At 64.9% G+C, this 12,653-nt stretch overlaps 3 protein-coding genes across 3 annotated transcripts; 2 read left to right on the top strand and 1 right to left on the bottom strand.

Annotated features, from left to right (window-relative positions):
- Positions 1–3,338: 3,338 nt before the first annotated feature.
- Positions 3,339–3,707, bottom strand: CHLNCDRAFT_134439 (expressed protein; the record flags this gene model as incomplete). Its single annotated transcript, XM_005847250.1, has 1 exon — positions 3,339–3,707. One exon carries the CDS (start codon positions 3,705–3,707, stop codon positions 3,339–3,341), a length of 369 nt encoding a protein of 122 aa, XP_005847312.1.
- Positions 3,708–5,561: 1,854 nt separating this feature from the next.
- On the top strand, positions 5,562–6,782 carry CHLNCDRAFT_134438 (hypothetical protein; the record flags this gene model as incomplete). Its single annotated transcript, XM_005847416.1, has 3 exons — positions 5,562–5,790; positions 5,911–6,131; positions 6,291–6,782. 3 exons carry the CDS (start codon positions 5,562–5,564, stop codon positions 6,780–6,782), a joined length of 942 nt encoding a protein of 313 aa, XP_005847478.1.
- Positions 6,783–8,399: 1,617 nt separating this feature from the next.
- On the top strand, positions 8,400–12,549 carry CHLNCDRAFT_57981 (hypothetical protein). Its single transcript, XM_005847415.1, has 17 exons — positions 8,400–8,655; positions 8,778–8,845; positions 8,980–9,278; positions 9,459–9,582; positions 9,717–9,771; positions 9,881–9,978; positions 10,231–10,314; positions 10,482–10,512; positions 10,621–10,677; positions 10,803–10,879; positions 10,978–11,067; positions 11,192–11,245; positions 11,398–11,496; positions 11,623–11,709; positions 11,802–11,870; positions 11,949–12,030; positions 12,196–12,549. The coding sequence occupies exons 1-17, from the start codon at positions 8,508–8,510 to the stop codon at positions 12,384–12,386; spliced, it is 1,713 nt and encodes a 570-aa protein (XP_005847477.1). The 5' UTR covers positions 8,400–8,507; the 3' UTR covers positions 12,387–12,549.
- Positions 12,550–12,653: the final 104 nt, after the last annotated feature.

Here is a 12,653-nt window from a genome sequence, read left to right as displayed (position 1 = left end):
TGTTCATCCCCCGCCCGCCGCAGAAATTGCGCTTGCTGCTGCAAAACGAACACTGTACAGAGCGGAGGGGAAATTGGCGCGTGCCACGTCATGCCGGCAAGCGGGCCCTCAGCCCGATTCCGTTTGTTCGCTGCTCCCAGACTTCCGCACGATCCTTCGGGGCCGGTAACTGACTGGGAACTGAGTACATTTCCCTCCGTCACTCTCCGGCCAAGTTTCCCCGCCTCAATCCCATGGCAGGTAAGGGGCGGCTGGACCGCCCCACAATTACATTGCGGCAGCTTGGAGGGGTGCAGAACCTAGCGCGAGACGCTGTCTCCCCACATGTCACACATGGTGGCCGCCTGCCACCCCCCACATAATACTTTGCCCGCTGCAGGCCTCTGGAAGACAGCGCTCCTGCTCGCGGCGCTCATTGCTGCTGCCCACGGGGTGCGGGGGCCTGCAGTGTTCCCCCGCTGGTCGCCGCGGCCGCTGCCTGCCTACCGCTGACAGCCTGTTTCTGTGTCGTGCTCGCTCCCTCACTCCGTGGCTGTACATGCCATGCAGGCCAAGAAGCCTGCTCTGACCCAGGAGGAAGTCGATGCCATGGTCGGTGCGTGCACGCTGGATCAGCCGACTTGCGATGGGCAGCGCCGTGGTGCCGGAAGCGAGCAATGCTGGCGCGCTGGCGTTTTCACCCAGCCCAGACGGTTTTTACCTCCTCCAGCGACTGGAGTGTGCACTTTCTCGGCTGAACCACCGTGCCATTCCCCATCCCCACCCCGCAGGCCTGTGGAAGGTTATCGAGGTCACCGGCATCAACATCAACGCTGCCGACGCCGCCTTCAAGGCGGGCGTGGAGGCCGCCGGCGGCGCCCCGGCCAAGTACGACTGGCAGGAGGTCAACAGCAAGGTCTTCATCACCTTGCCGCCCCTCATCCGTTCCACAGCGAGGCTCTACGTGGTGGGCGTGGACCCAGCCAGCGGGTGCGTGCCAGCGTAGCACAGCACAACGCAGGCCAGTCGCTGCCCGCCCTGCCTTCCCAGCGCTCCCCAGCCGCTCGTACGCCTCGTCATGTCACAGTCTGGTGTGCAACGTGCTGCCTGCAGCCTGTTTTGGAGCTACTTCACCCGCACCACTGAAGAGGGGGCCAGCATGGACCGCTCTGTGGGCAGGGCCGAGCGGGGCCCCAACGGCAAGATCCACATGACGGTGAGGCGTAGGAAGCGCAAAGGGTGGGAGAAGACTGGCGCGTGGCAGGGCAGGGCATGCGAACACGTACCCTCATCTCTACACCCAACGCAAGCGATGCCCCAAAGCAGCGGTAACCACCACCACATGTTTGCGACCTGCACCGCCTGCAGTTCATCCGCTCAGACTCCCCCGCCACCTCTTTCCGGGAGCTGGGCAAGGATGGCATCATGAAGATGCTCTACTACGGGAGTGTGATGGTGAGTGTGGCACCAGCGCGAAGGCCACCAGCTAGCCCACACCAAGCAGCAGCCAGGCGGCTGAACCTGCAGCCACAACAGGGACAGCAGCCCAGCTGCTGTGCTGTGCTGAGCTGCGTTGATTTGCGTGCCTGCATGATCATCACCCGCCTGCCAGCCTCTCTTTCTCACCGCTCCACTACCCCCGCTGCTCCTGCGCCGCAGCTTGTGTGGGCTTACAGTCTGGTTTCAGCAAGAACAAGCTTGCAGCACAGACTTTGTTGTTCGAGCAAGGAGGGATGAAGCAGTAGAACAACAGGCAGGACAGGCCAACTGACAGGTCACCGAGCGTTTAGTGTGTGAGCGGGCAGGCAGTACTGCATGTCGTGGAGCAGGTGTGGTGCGGTAAGAGCAAAGGGGGTGGACATGAGAGTGGGGGTTCAGGGCGGGACTGCAGGCAGCGCAACGGTGGCGGTCAGCCAGCGCTGGTGACAGGCGGCAGCAAAGGCGGCGAGGCGGCACGGTTTCTGGCGGAGGAAGCGGTGGGGAGGATGGGGCTCAGCAAACAGGTCAGGAAAGTTGAGGCGCAGCGGGGCGTAAAGGGGGCAGGTGAGCAGCATGTGGGGGGCATCTTCAATGCCGTCGTGGCAGTGGGGGCAGACTCGCTGCTCTCGGGGGCGCCGCGTCCAGCGGCCGGTCTCTTCCGCGCCCCAATGCGACCCGGTGCGCAGCTGCGCCAGCGCCTCGCGGTCCTGCCGACGCCGTACTGCATCCAGGTAGGTCTCGCGCTGCCCAAACATGGCGGGCGCCAGGTTGAGGGCGCCCACCACGTTGTGCACATAGTGCTCCAGCCGGCTGGCGCCGCCCTTCGCCAGCGCCTCCTGGAGCTGCGCCAGCTGGCGGCGCTGCGCAGCTTCCCCCAGCCTGAGGATGATCGCAAAGAGCACTCGCTGCTCGAACAAGACGTGCGCTACTCGTCCTGGGAGAAGATCACTGACGAGAAGGAGGAGCAGGTATGAAGAGACTCACAACATCGGCAAGGGCTCCAGTGGAGCCGATGCGCAGCATGGCCCAGCCTGAGGGGTGGCCGGCAACCAGGGCAACGAGGGACGACCAGCGTCGGAATGCGCAATGGCATGGGCCGGCCAAGGTGCACCGGGTGCCTCATCCTGGGCATTTCCTTGCCACACCCACTGCTGCTGCCTGCAGGAGGAGCTGGAGAAGATTGCCAGTCTGCTGCCCTTCAGCACGGAGTGATGGCCAGCATGAGCATGCACACAGCTGAGCTGGCACTGCGATCACGGGCTCGAGCCCTAAACGTCCCCCAAGGGATGCCAGCCAAGCCAGAACTACAGTGGATTTGTCCACACAGTTTGTCAGTTGTAGTCTGAGCCACCTGTTAACCATCCTGAGCACCTCACCTGCCGAGGCCCACACTTTGAAACCTGTACATTGTGATGCACGATCCCCTGGGTAATGTATGATTGACGCTTACATGGCATATTGACAAAGGGAGCGGCAATCGAGGTAGTGGGTATTGCGGTACTGCAAGCGTGAGGGTACTGGCATTTGATTGGTTTGTGGTAAGCTGGCACCATCTGTTTGCTGAGAGAAGCACATGAAAGCTGACGTGTGAGGCGCAGCAGACTGAAAACTGAGGAACCGGCACTTGAAAACCCAGGGGATGTGAAGCATGGATGGGTTGTAAATGATGGCTGAGGTGAGGGGCTGCACATACATAGAAACTTGCATTGAGCAGAAAATGCAGGCGGCATATAAACACAGAAGCAGTGGAAGGGCAAATGGGCGGCAACTGGCGACGACGGAGCGAGAGAAAAACAGCAGCGCCTGGCATGCGACCCCAGGCAGGTAGTAGATTACACCCTGGCAAGGTCTGTTGCGCCTACCTGGGCAGCAGGCCAGTATCACATTATGTATGGCAGGAAGGACATGGCCCAGCCGCCGCTGGGGCTGGGCCCGTAGGCGGTGTTGAGGCGCTGCAGCTCCCGCCGCGCCGCCTCCCGCTCCTCCAGCTCTGCCAGGTAAGCAGCGCGAAGCGCCTCGGCCGCGGGGTTTTCGCCGCCGCCGGCAACTCCACGGGAGCGCGCCGAGGGAGGCGATGCAGCAGCATAGTCAGCAGCGATGATCACGCCGACTGGCCAGGGCGCTTCCCCGCCGGCGCTCGCAGCAGCGCCAGCCACGGGCGCACCAGTGCTAGCGCCCGCTGCCTGCTCGCCATCTGCGGTGCCCAGGCCCAGATGATCGCCTGGGTGCACCACCACCACCGATATCATGCTGGGCTGGGGCTCTTGACACGAGCGGCTGGCTGGAGCCTTGGCATTGCCTGCGGCAGAGCGGCGAGCGGGAGCAGCGGCGCTCAGGGCTCAGGCCGGGGCCGCGCCTGCACCGCTGCCGGCTTCGTGCAGGCGGACAGCCGGTGTACAAGCAGGGCGACAAGCAGGGTGCGAAATGCCTCTGCTACCTCCTGCCTGCCGCACCTGAGTTGGCCCCAGCTTGGCTGCCGCTGGCTGCTGCTGGGCCGCCCGTCTCTTCACGCCTGTTCCGCTGCCATGGCCACACGACGCAGCTGCAGCGCTGCTTGCTCCACAGCACCCACACGATCACTATGAAGGACACTAGCACCACGAGGGAGAGCGTGGCGGCGATGATGGCGACTACACTCAGGGTGGGCGGCGCGAGGCGGCGGTGGGCGGCGGCAGGCGGCAGGAGGGTGCATCCGCCCCCCATGCCGTTCGCGCTGTCCGACAGCATGCGAATCTTCCTGCTGCAAGCTGCGAGCATGCCAGGCCCCAGAGGGGAGAGACGCGCAAGGGCAGGATTTCGTTCATGCCCCAACTCGCCCTCTTCGCATTGCCCTGCTACTCGCTCGTTAGGGAGTCATTCTCGGAGTCAGAAGAGCTGCTCCCCATGCTCACCAGGCCGTCGCTGCACTCGGGAGGCAGCAACGAGGGAAAGGACGCCAGCAGCGCTCTGGCCCTCCTCCAGACCCTCTCTGGTGCACCCTGGCCTTGGAAGACAGCCAAGGGGACCGCCTCTCGATCGGTTGGTACTGCGCTGCTGAGTATCGCGCACTGACAGGGCGCAGGGATTGTGAAGGGCGCACGCCCTATAAATCTGCTGCACCAGAGAATACCGATTCAATGCAGCAGCTGCGGCGCGGCGCTGCTGTACAGGCTGCGCCCACCGCCGCCGCTCGTCCGCCAGGCCTCGGCCGCCGCATGCCTGAGCGCAGCCTGGGCTCCGCCAGCCTGAGGCTGCCAGGGGCTGACCTGACTGGGGCGCGGGTGCGGCTGTACTAGCGCGCCAACTGCGACGGCGCCGCCTCCCTGCCTCCCTGGCTCGCTGTTGGTGCCCCCAGCTCTGCTCCGCACCGCCAGCCACAGCACGGGCAGCGGCATGCGCCGGGGCTGATCGGTGCTGCAGCGCAGCCACGCGATCGAAGGCTCAGGGAGGCGGCATGCTTGGAGTTGCTGCCATGGCGTCCTGCCAGGCAGGCCTGCATCGTCTGCGCCATTGCTGTGCCCCGCCCGCCTAGCTGGCAGCGCGCCGCCGCAGCAAAAAGCAAGCAGGCCTGCCCCCGCCCTTGCATACCCACAGAACTCGCCAACGTTCCAAGTTGCCGCTAACACTCCCAAAGCCTTTCTGGCAGCCGTGCCGTGGCAACAGACCCCACAAGCCTGTGCAACCTCGCCGCCCGTTCCTGGGATCGTTCCTGCACATTGTGGGCCCTAATCGGCTCCCTTCCCGTCAGGAGCCTCTCGGACAGCTGGGCGCAAAGTGGGCGAGGAGAGCACCTGAAACCGAGACTTGAGGCTCTGTTCCTTGGCCGCACCGCCTAAAGCTGCCTAGCGCAGCTTGTGCGACGCGCCGGAGGCCGCAACCACAGGCAACCAGGTTGCCGACCGCGGCGCCCCCGCCCTCGCTGACCCGCTGTTTGCCGCCGTCGGCATGGGGCCCAGCAGCCCGCCCTCGCCGACGCCTCAAGCAGGCAGCTGTACCACCTCCCCCGGTAGGTGCTAGCTTGGGGTGCGGCGGCAGGGCTTTGAACGATTCAACACTGTCAGCCAGCTGACTTCGTGCCGCGGTTGCTGCTGCCCTCTCCTTTGCTCCCAGCAGGCAGAACCGGCATGTTGTCCCTCCTCGCCAGCAGCGCCTCTGGCTACCTGCCAGCCTCGCTCAGCCGCCGCCGGCTGTGTAGTGCGCCTCCGCCGCAGCCTGTCAGCGTGCCGGTGCGGCTGCTCGGCGGGGAGGAGGCCGTGGTGGGCGCCAGCGTGGACACAACGCTGCAGCAGCTGCAGCAGGAGTGCCAGCAAGCGGCAGGCGTGCAGCCCTACCTGCAGCGCATCTGCATCCAGGGTGATGGGCGGGGACCGTTGGCCGCCGGTGCAGCAGCCGGGCCACCCTTGCCGCTGCCCCGCTGCAGCCACGCCTCGCCGCGTCTGACCTGCGTCGCCTGCCGCGCTGGCCCTGCTGCAGAGGAGCCTCGGGAGCCGGGCCTGTCGGGCCTGCTGCGCTCCACAGCCACCAACCTGAGCAGCCGGCAACGCATGGCCCGCCAGCTCACCGACTGGTCCTCCTTCTTTCTTCTGCCAGAGGGCGTGAGCCGGGAGCTGCGGGGCCAGGGCCTGGTCAGCTGGGCGAACGACAACGTGTGGCAGCAGCTGAACGACCGCCGGCCGCCGCCGGGGACGGTGCGGGTGAGTGAGTAGCAAGGGCTACCGCGGGCCATGCGGGCAGGCTGCAGCAGGTGCCATCCTTGCGGCACCAGCAGTTTGCTTGTTGGCCGTGTGGACCAGGCGGGCAGCCAGCAGGTTTGGCAACTGTTTGAGCTGGCCTGCGCCCGCCCCACCCTGCAGGTGCTAGTTGCAACCCTGGACGGCAGGCGGCGCTGCATCCTGGTGCACAGCAGCAGCAGCATCGCAGCGCTTCGGCTCGAAGTGCAGCAGCGAGCGGCGATACCAGCAGACCAGCAGCGGCTGGTGGTGCTGGAGCAGCAGGCCCTCGGCGCACCGCAAAGGGTGCTGTGGGCGCTGCTGCGCCTGCTGCTGGCGGTGCTGCTGTGGGCGGGCAGCTGGCTGGTGGCGGGTGGGCGCTGGGCGCTGGGGCTGCCACCCTCCAGCGACGTGCACCTCCAGCTCGTGACGGAGAGCGGCCGTGAGGTACAGCTGGCGGTCAGCCCTGACACCACGCTGCAGCAGCTGCAGCGCCTGGTGTGGGAGCAGCACGGCGAGTCGCTCAGCCTGCAGCAGCTGCTGTCGGTGAGCCCCAGCAAAGCGGGCAGCAACAGCCCAGAAAAGCGCGGCGGCGGCGGCGGCGGCGGCCTGCGCCCGCACAGCCCTGAGCGATGAATAGGGGCAGGTTTCGATGCACATATGCCTTGCATGTTTGCCTCCATTCTTTGCATGCCTGCCAGATTGGCGGCACATTAGCGCACCTTCCCTAGTCCGCTTGCAAAAGGTGCGCATGCACCACTTGTTGATTTAAGTGAAAATCAGAGTATACAGAGTGCACCAATGTCAATGAGCCACCAGGAGTGAAGCAGCCCGCCGGCATAGACATGGGCGTGTTGTTCGAAAAACAGCAGTGGCCCACGGTGGGGGCGCCATGAGGCGGCGCCGCGGCTCTTCGGGAAAAGCGGGTTCCCTAAGCCTGGCCTGCATGCAGCTCCATGCCTGCATCAGCCCTATGCAAATGCCGCGCTGCCAGTCCCTGACCATCTGGAGGCGCTCCCGACGCTCCACCTGGCGCGCCTTGCCCCACACGCGGCCCGGGCATAAAACGGGGCCCTGGCTCTCGCTGATCAATCCCATCTACTCCCAGCGTACCCTCATATATTCGTCAACAGCCTCGCTACCGCTCCCCAGAGCTGCCCTGAGCACTAACCCAGCAAATGGCACTCTCTACCGGCCGCCGCTTCTCCGGCATGAAGGCCCCAGACACGCTTGAGGAGGCTTGCGGCATTGGAGGCGTGTGGGGCACCGGCCTTGGTGAGCGCGCCCGGCGGCGCTTCGCCTTGCACAGCGCCTCGGTCCCCGCTGCTGACCCGACGGGCATGCCTGTCCCTCGCTCTCCCTGCAGCCCCCTCTGGCGGCTTCTGTGGGATGAACACCGGTTGCATGCCCTACGGCACCTTTGACGATGAGCTGGAGGCGCAGGCGCCCAAACGCGCTGTCTCGGGCCGCCGCTTTCTGCTGTCGCTCTCTCAGCGGGTGGCCAGCGTCAGGCTGCAGCCTATGCAGCCGGAAGCGGATGTGGCGGAGGTGGCGGCCAAGGAGGCGCCGGCATCGCCCCGCAGCGTGGCTGGCATGGAGTTTGAGGCGGAGGCATCTGACGAGGAGGAGCAGTGAGTAGCGTAGCCTTGAGCCAGGCACACTTCAAGCTCCCCTGTCCACCTCCCCGACTATCTGCTGCATTCTCTCAATAAACATGTACTTGCATGTCTTGCACTCCCTCTTAATCTGAGCACTGGCATCCTCTCACCAATCACACATGCTTTCAGCGGCGCCTTGTGGCCCGCTCTGCACGTCCCACAGTGCACCTCCCATCCCTCACCTCGTGGGTTCCGCGGCCCGCCCGCTGCCTTGATACATCTAGTTTAATCTGCCCTCATTCATTTGATGCATCCCTGATTGATCATTGATAATGCTTCATCGCCGTTATCTGACCATGTTCTGATCGCCCTGCCATTCAACCGACACCTCCCGCCTGTATTCATGCAACAGTGCACCAATGAAGGGGAGGGGTGGACCGGCTGCTTATGCACAGCAGAAAAGATCCAGGTTGAGGACAATCCGATCAGTTTGTTGCAGCTTGTGATCTAGTCTCTGTGCAGCCATGCAGCGGCCATGTGGCGCGCCCCCGCCACATAGCGCGCCTCGTTGGCGGGCGGTGCAGGATGTCACGGGCTGATGAATAGAGTCGCTTCGTTGTGGCTAGCCACCTGTTATGCTGCGCCCTTGTATGCTCGTGCGGTAGTTGCTGTTGCTGTTGTGGTGCCGCCCGTCGGCCAAGGATTTTGGCACCGCTGGCACGCGATCGCTGAGGTGCCGGGCTGAGGGGCCGCCTACGGCGAGATGGTGAGGAGGCGGAGTGCGCAGGCCAAGGTGTTCCGCGACAACACTGTGCCAGGGGACTACGTGAAGCTCAGTGCAACGGCAGTAGCAATCAGCGACACCCCCATCTTTCAGCGCTTGCGATATTTGAAGCAATTGGGCATGGCAGGTGCGCCACCAGCTGCCGCCAGCCGGTGCCGACTCAGCCGCGCCCTGCCAGTGCAGCTCCCCCCGCCTGGCTGGCTCGTGCGTCCTACTGCCGCTCCTCTGCGTGTTCCTGTTGCCCTGCAGAGTTTGTGTTTCCCGGGGCCACACACACACGCTTCTTTCACTCGCTCGGGGTGGCACACCGCGCCAAGGTGGGGCAGGCTGGCGGGTGCAGTGTTGGCCCCGTGCTGCTCCTGTGTTCTCCCTGCGGCATGACCTGCAGTGCACACAAGCACAGCCGGCGGTGCTTCAGCGCCGCCCCCATTGGCCCTGCGCTGCTGCGCAGGAGTTTGCGCAGCGGCTCAAGAGCCGGCAGCCGGAGCTGGAGCTGTCGGATGCAGATCTGCTGGTGCTCGAGATTGCAGGCGAGGCAAGGGGGGCAGCGCTTCCCTGCAGCTGGGCCTGGGACCACTCCTGCACGCATGCCGGCATGCGTGTTATGGCACCCCGACCTGCCGTGCCCTGCTGTGCTGTGCTGCGCCTCCGGTGCTCTGCAGGCCTGTGCCATGACCTGGGCCACGGCCCCTTCTCCCATAGCTTCGAGTCTGAGCTCGTGCCGCACCTGCTGCCACAGGGGGAGACGTGGTGAGCTGCGCAGCGCGCCGGCGCCAAGACCAGCTGCGCATGTTTGCTGCAGGACAGCGGCAGCCGCTGCCGCGCCCTGGGTCCGCGTGCGATTGCCCGTCACGGGCTGCACCCTGCGCCAGCCCTGCTGCCTCCATCGGGCGGCGCCTGGCTGGCCTCGCCCCTTGCTGCGCGGCGCAGGGAACATGAGCGCATGAGCTGTGTGCTCTTCGACCACATCTGCCACACATACCATGTGGACCTGTCCCCCGATGAGCAGCAGCGCGTCAAGGACCTGATTGTGGGGAGCCGGGAGGAGGCCAGGGTGCGCGGCGTGGGTGGCGAGGCGGCGGCGCCGCACGGCCGCGGTGATGCAGATGTTGCTGCCGCTCCGGCTGTGGCGTGGCTGCAGCAGCAGCCAAGCTCGATGCCCGAGCAACCGGCTGCCTTGCTCTGCAGGCAGACTGGACTGGGCGGGAGTGGCAGTTTGACATAGTGGCCAACAAGAGGAACGGTGTGTTGCCAGGCAGGCTGTCCAGTGCTGCCCAGAGCTGCCCAGTGGCCTGAGCTCACTAATGCATTGTTCCCTTCTTTTCTTTCTTTCTTTCTTTCTTTCCCCACAGGGCTGGATGTGGACAAGCTGGACTACCTCAAGCGCGACAACGTGGCCTGCGGCTTCCTCACCACCGCCGACTTCAGCGCACTGTACGAGGCAATGAAGGTGGGGAGGCGGGCGGGCAGGAAGGCAGAAGGCAGGCAGGCACCCGCAGCCATACATGCACCCGAGCCAGCCACACACACATGCTTCCGGGCACAAAACACAGGCACGCAGGCAGGCTGCGCCTGGGTTGACAGCCGACAGCGCTGCCAGCCACCAGCCGGCGGGCAGCGGTAGCCTACCAGCGGCACCACTCAGCAGCCGGACAACCCACCCAGCGCTGGCGCTGGCGCTGCTGCGCCTGCCCCCTGCCAGGTAATCGATGGGCGGGTGTGCTTCCGCACCAGCGTGAGGTCTGTGGTGCAAGCGGTCTACTCTGCCCGGGCCCAGATGCACGAGGTGCGCGGGCCCTGCCGGCTGCGGTGTGTGTTTGACAGCGTGTGCGTCCATGCGGCTTTCCGAGGCTGGGATGTCCCCAGCTTGGTGGTTCCTGGCCCATCACTACACTCTTGGATAAATTTGCCTGCCCTGCCCCTGTCCTTGCCGCGCCTATGCCCCTGTTGCAGTTTGTGTACACGCACCCCGTGGCCAAAGCAGGTGTGTAGAACTCTGGGCGATGGCTCTTTTCGGTGCAGCCCTGCTGTGTGCTGTCGGTTGCTGCGCATGGAGCCTTACGCGCCTTCCAACATGTGTGTTGCTGTGCAGTCGAGTACATGGTGGTTGATGCGTTGCGGCTCGTGGCGGGAGAGATAGGCATCCCAGGTGGGCCTTGCTGCCCGCCTCGCCTGCACCCAGCCTGACAGCGGGGCGGGCTGTGGCAGGGCGACACCCCGCCCGGCTGAGCCTGCTGCTCTTGCGTGCCATGCGTGCTGTGCCATGCCGTGCAGAGGCGCTCCACGATCCGGAGCGCTATGCTCTGCTTGATGACACAATATTGAGGACCATCGAGCGCTCCACCAGTCAGGTGACCTCCCCATGCCACAGCCACCACAGTGTCACAGCAAGTTCCAGGCTGGCAGCGCCCCGCCCCGAACAAGCCCCCGCCCCTGCTGCCTGCCGCAGACATCTACAATGCTGGCGGCTCAGGACCTGCTGCGGCGGCTGCGTGTGCGCGACATATACAAGCATGCAGGCAGCGCAGACATACCCCAGGTGGGTTGGCTGGGTGCCACACAATGTGGTTGGGCTGGCTAGGCAGCCAGCACCCAAAGGGCTGCAGGAGGGCAGCCTGGGTGGCCTGGGCTGACGCAGCTGCCTGCTGCTGATGGCTCTGCAGGACAAGGTGGAGACGTATCCCAAGGTGAAGCCGGAAGAGATACTGCAGTGTCAGGTGGGGTGCCAGTCGGCGCGGTGGGGCATCGGCTTGCTGGCACAACGTGCACACGCGTGGGCTGCTGGCCCGGTGCCAGCAGCTCAACAGAAGTGAAGCGCTCGCTGGCGGCCGCCCCTGCTCCACCGCTGCGCCGCGGCGCTGCTGTACAGGACCCGGCCAGCGGGGTGCAGCTGCTGCCCAGCGATGTGCGGGTGCACAACCTCAAGATAGACTACACCCAGCACAACGAGAACCCGCTGAAGCACGTGGTGCGCTGGCGCGCAAGCCCTTGGTTGCCTGCCATAGGGAAGCCCAGCGGGCACCCGCGTGTGGCACGGTCAGCAGGACACAATAGTGCGCCTTGCCATCCCTACCTTCCATGTTCTTTGGTGTAGGGCTTCTACGTGAATGAGGAGGACGAGGAGTGTGTGCCTTTTGCACCGGGCAACCCCTTTGCGCCCAGCACCTTCATCACCAGACAGGTCGGTGCCAGGATTTTCTTTTTTTCCAGCCGGCTGCAAGCGCGTTGCCATCTCCCGCCCTGGTTGCCTGCCGTGCATTGGCTGCTCTGCAGGTGCGCATCTACCTGGTGCGCCTGTGCAACAGCCCCGAGGAGAAGCGGCAGTATAACGAGGCAGTGAAGGTGGGCAGGGGAGGCCTTGCAGGCCTAGGGGCGACGCCAGCAGCCAGGGGTGTGCTGAAAACAAACCTCCTCTTGCAGGCCGCATTCGCCGCCTGGTCCAGGAAGGTGCTGCAGACGGAGATGCTGATGTCGCCGCAGAAGTCCACCCTCACAGCCTCGGGTGAGTAGGCTGCTTGCTTGCTGGGCCTGCCAGCATCTGGACCCCCCGCCTGGCGCCGCAGGCGCACATCTGGGCACGCGCCGCGCCTGTCACTTCCCCTTCACTTCTCCTTAGTTCCAATTAGCTTCTAAGCCACTACATTCCACATGGGCTCCCCTTTTGCAGCACGCAAGCGGCAGCACCCCGGCAGCAGCCAGCAAGGCGGCACCGCGCCGGGCAGCCGGCCCGCGTCGGCGGCGGGGACAGCGACTGCACCAAACGGCATTGTGCAGGCAGGTTCGGCGCTGGATGATGATGACCAGCCCGTGGCATGCAGCCAGAGCCACGAGCCTGCTGCAAAAAAGCTCCAATTTTGATCAGGCGCACGTTGCCCTGCTCGCTCTGCCAGCCTCGCCTCCATTCTAGTTGCTTTGTTACACACTGCTCACACTGCTCAGTGATTGTTTTGACCACATGCCCTCTGTTCAGTCTATGCTCCGTTTCTGGCATCTGCTTCCCCCTCAAACCGACACATCCTGCCACATGCTACACAGCAACCCTGAGCTTCACGCCACCTGGCTGCCTGCTGTCGAGGCAGGGCCGCCTGCTGGTCTTGAGCAGCCGCTGAGACGCCGCGGCCAGGC

This window comes from Chlorella variabilis (genome assembly GCF_000147415.1).
Source record: "Chlorella variabilis unplaced genomic scaffold CHLNCscaffold_11, whole genome shotgun sequence".
Lineage (NCBI taxonomy): Eukaryota > Viridiplantae > Chlorophyta > Trebouxiophyceae > Chlorellales > Chlorellaceae > Chlorella > Chlorella variabilis.
The sequence above is the reverse complement of the archived record's forward strand: the minus strand, read 5'-3'. Positions and strand labels throughout refer to the sequence as shown.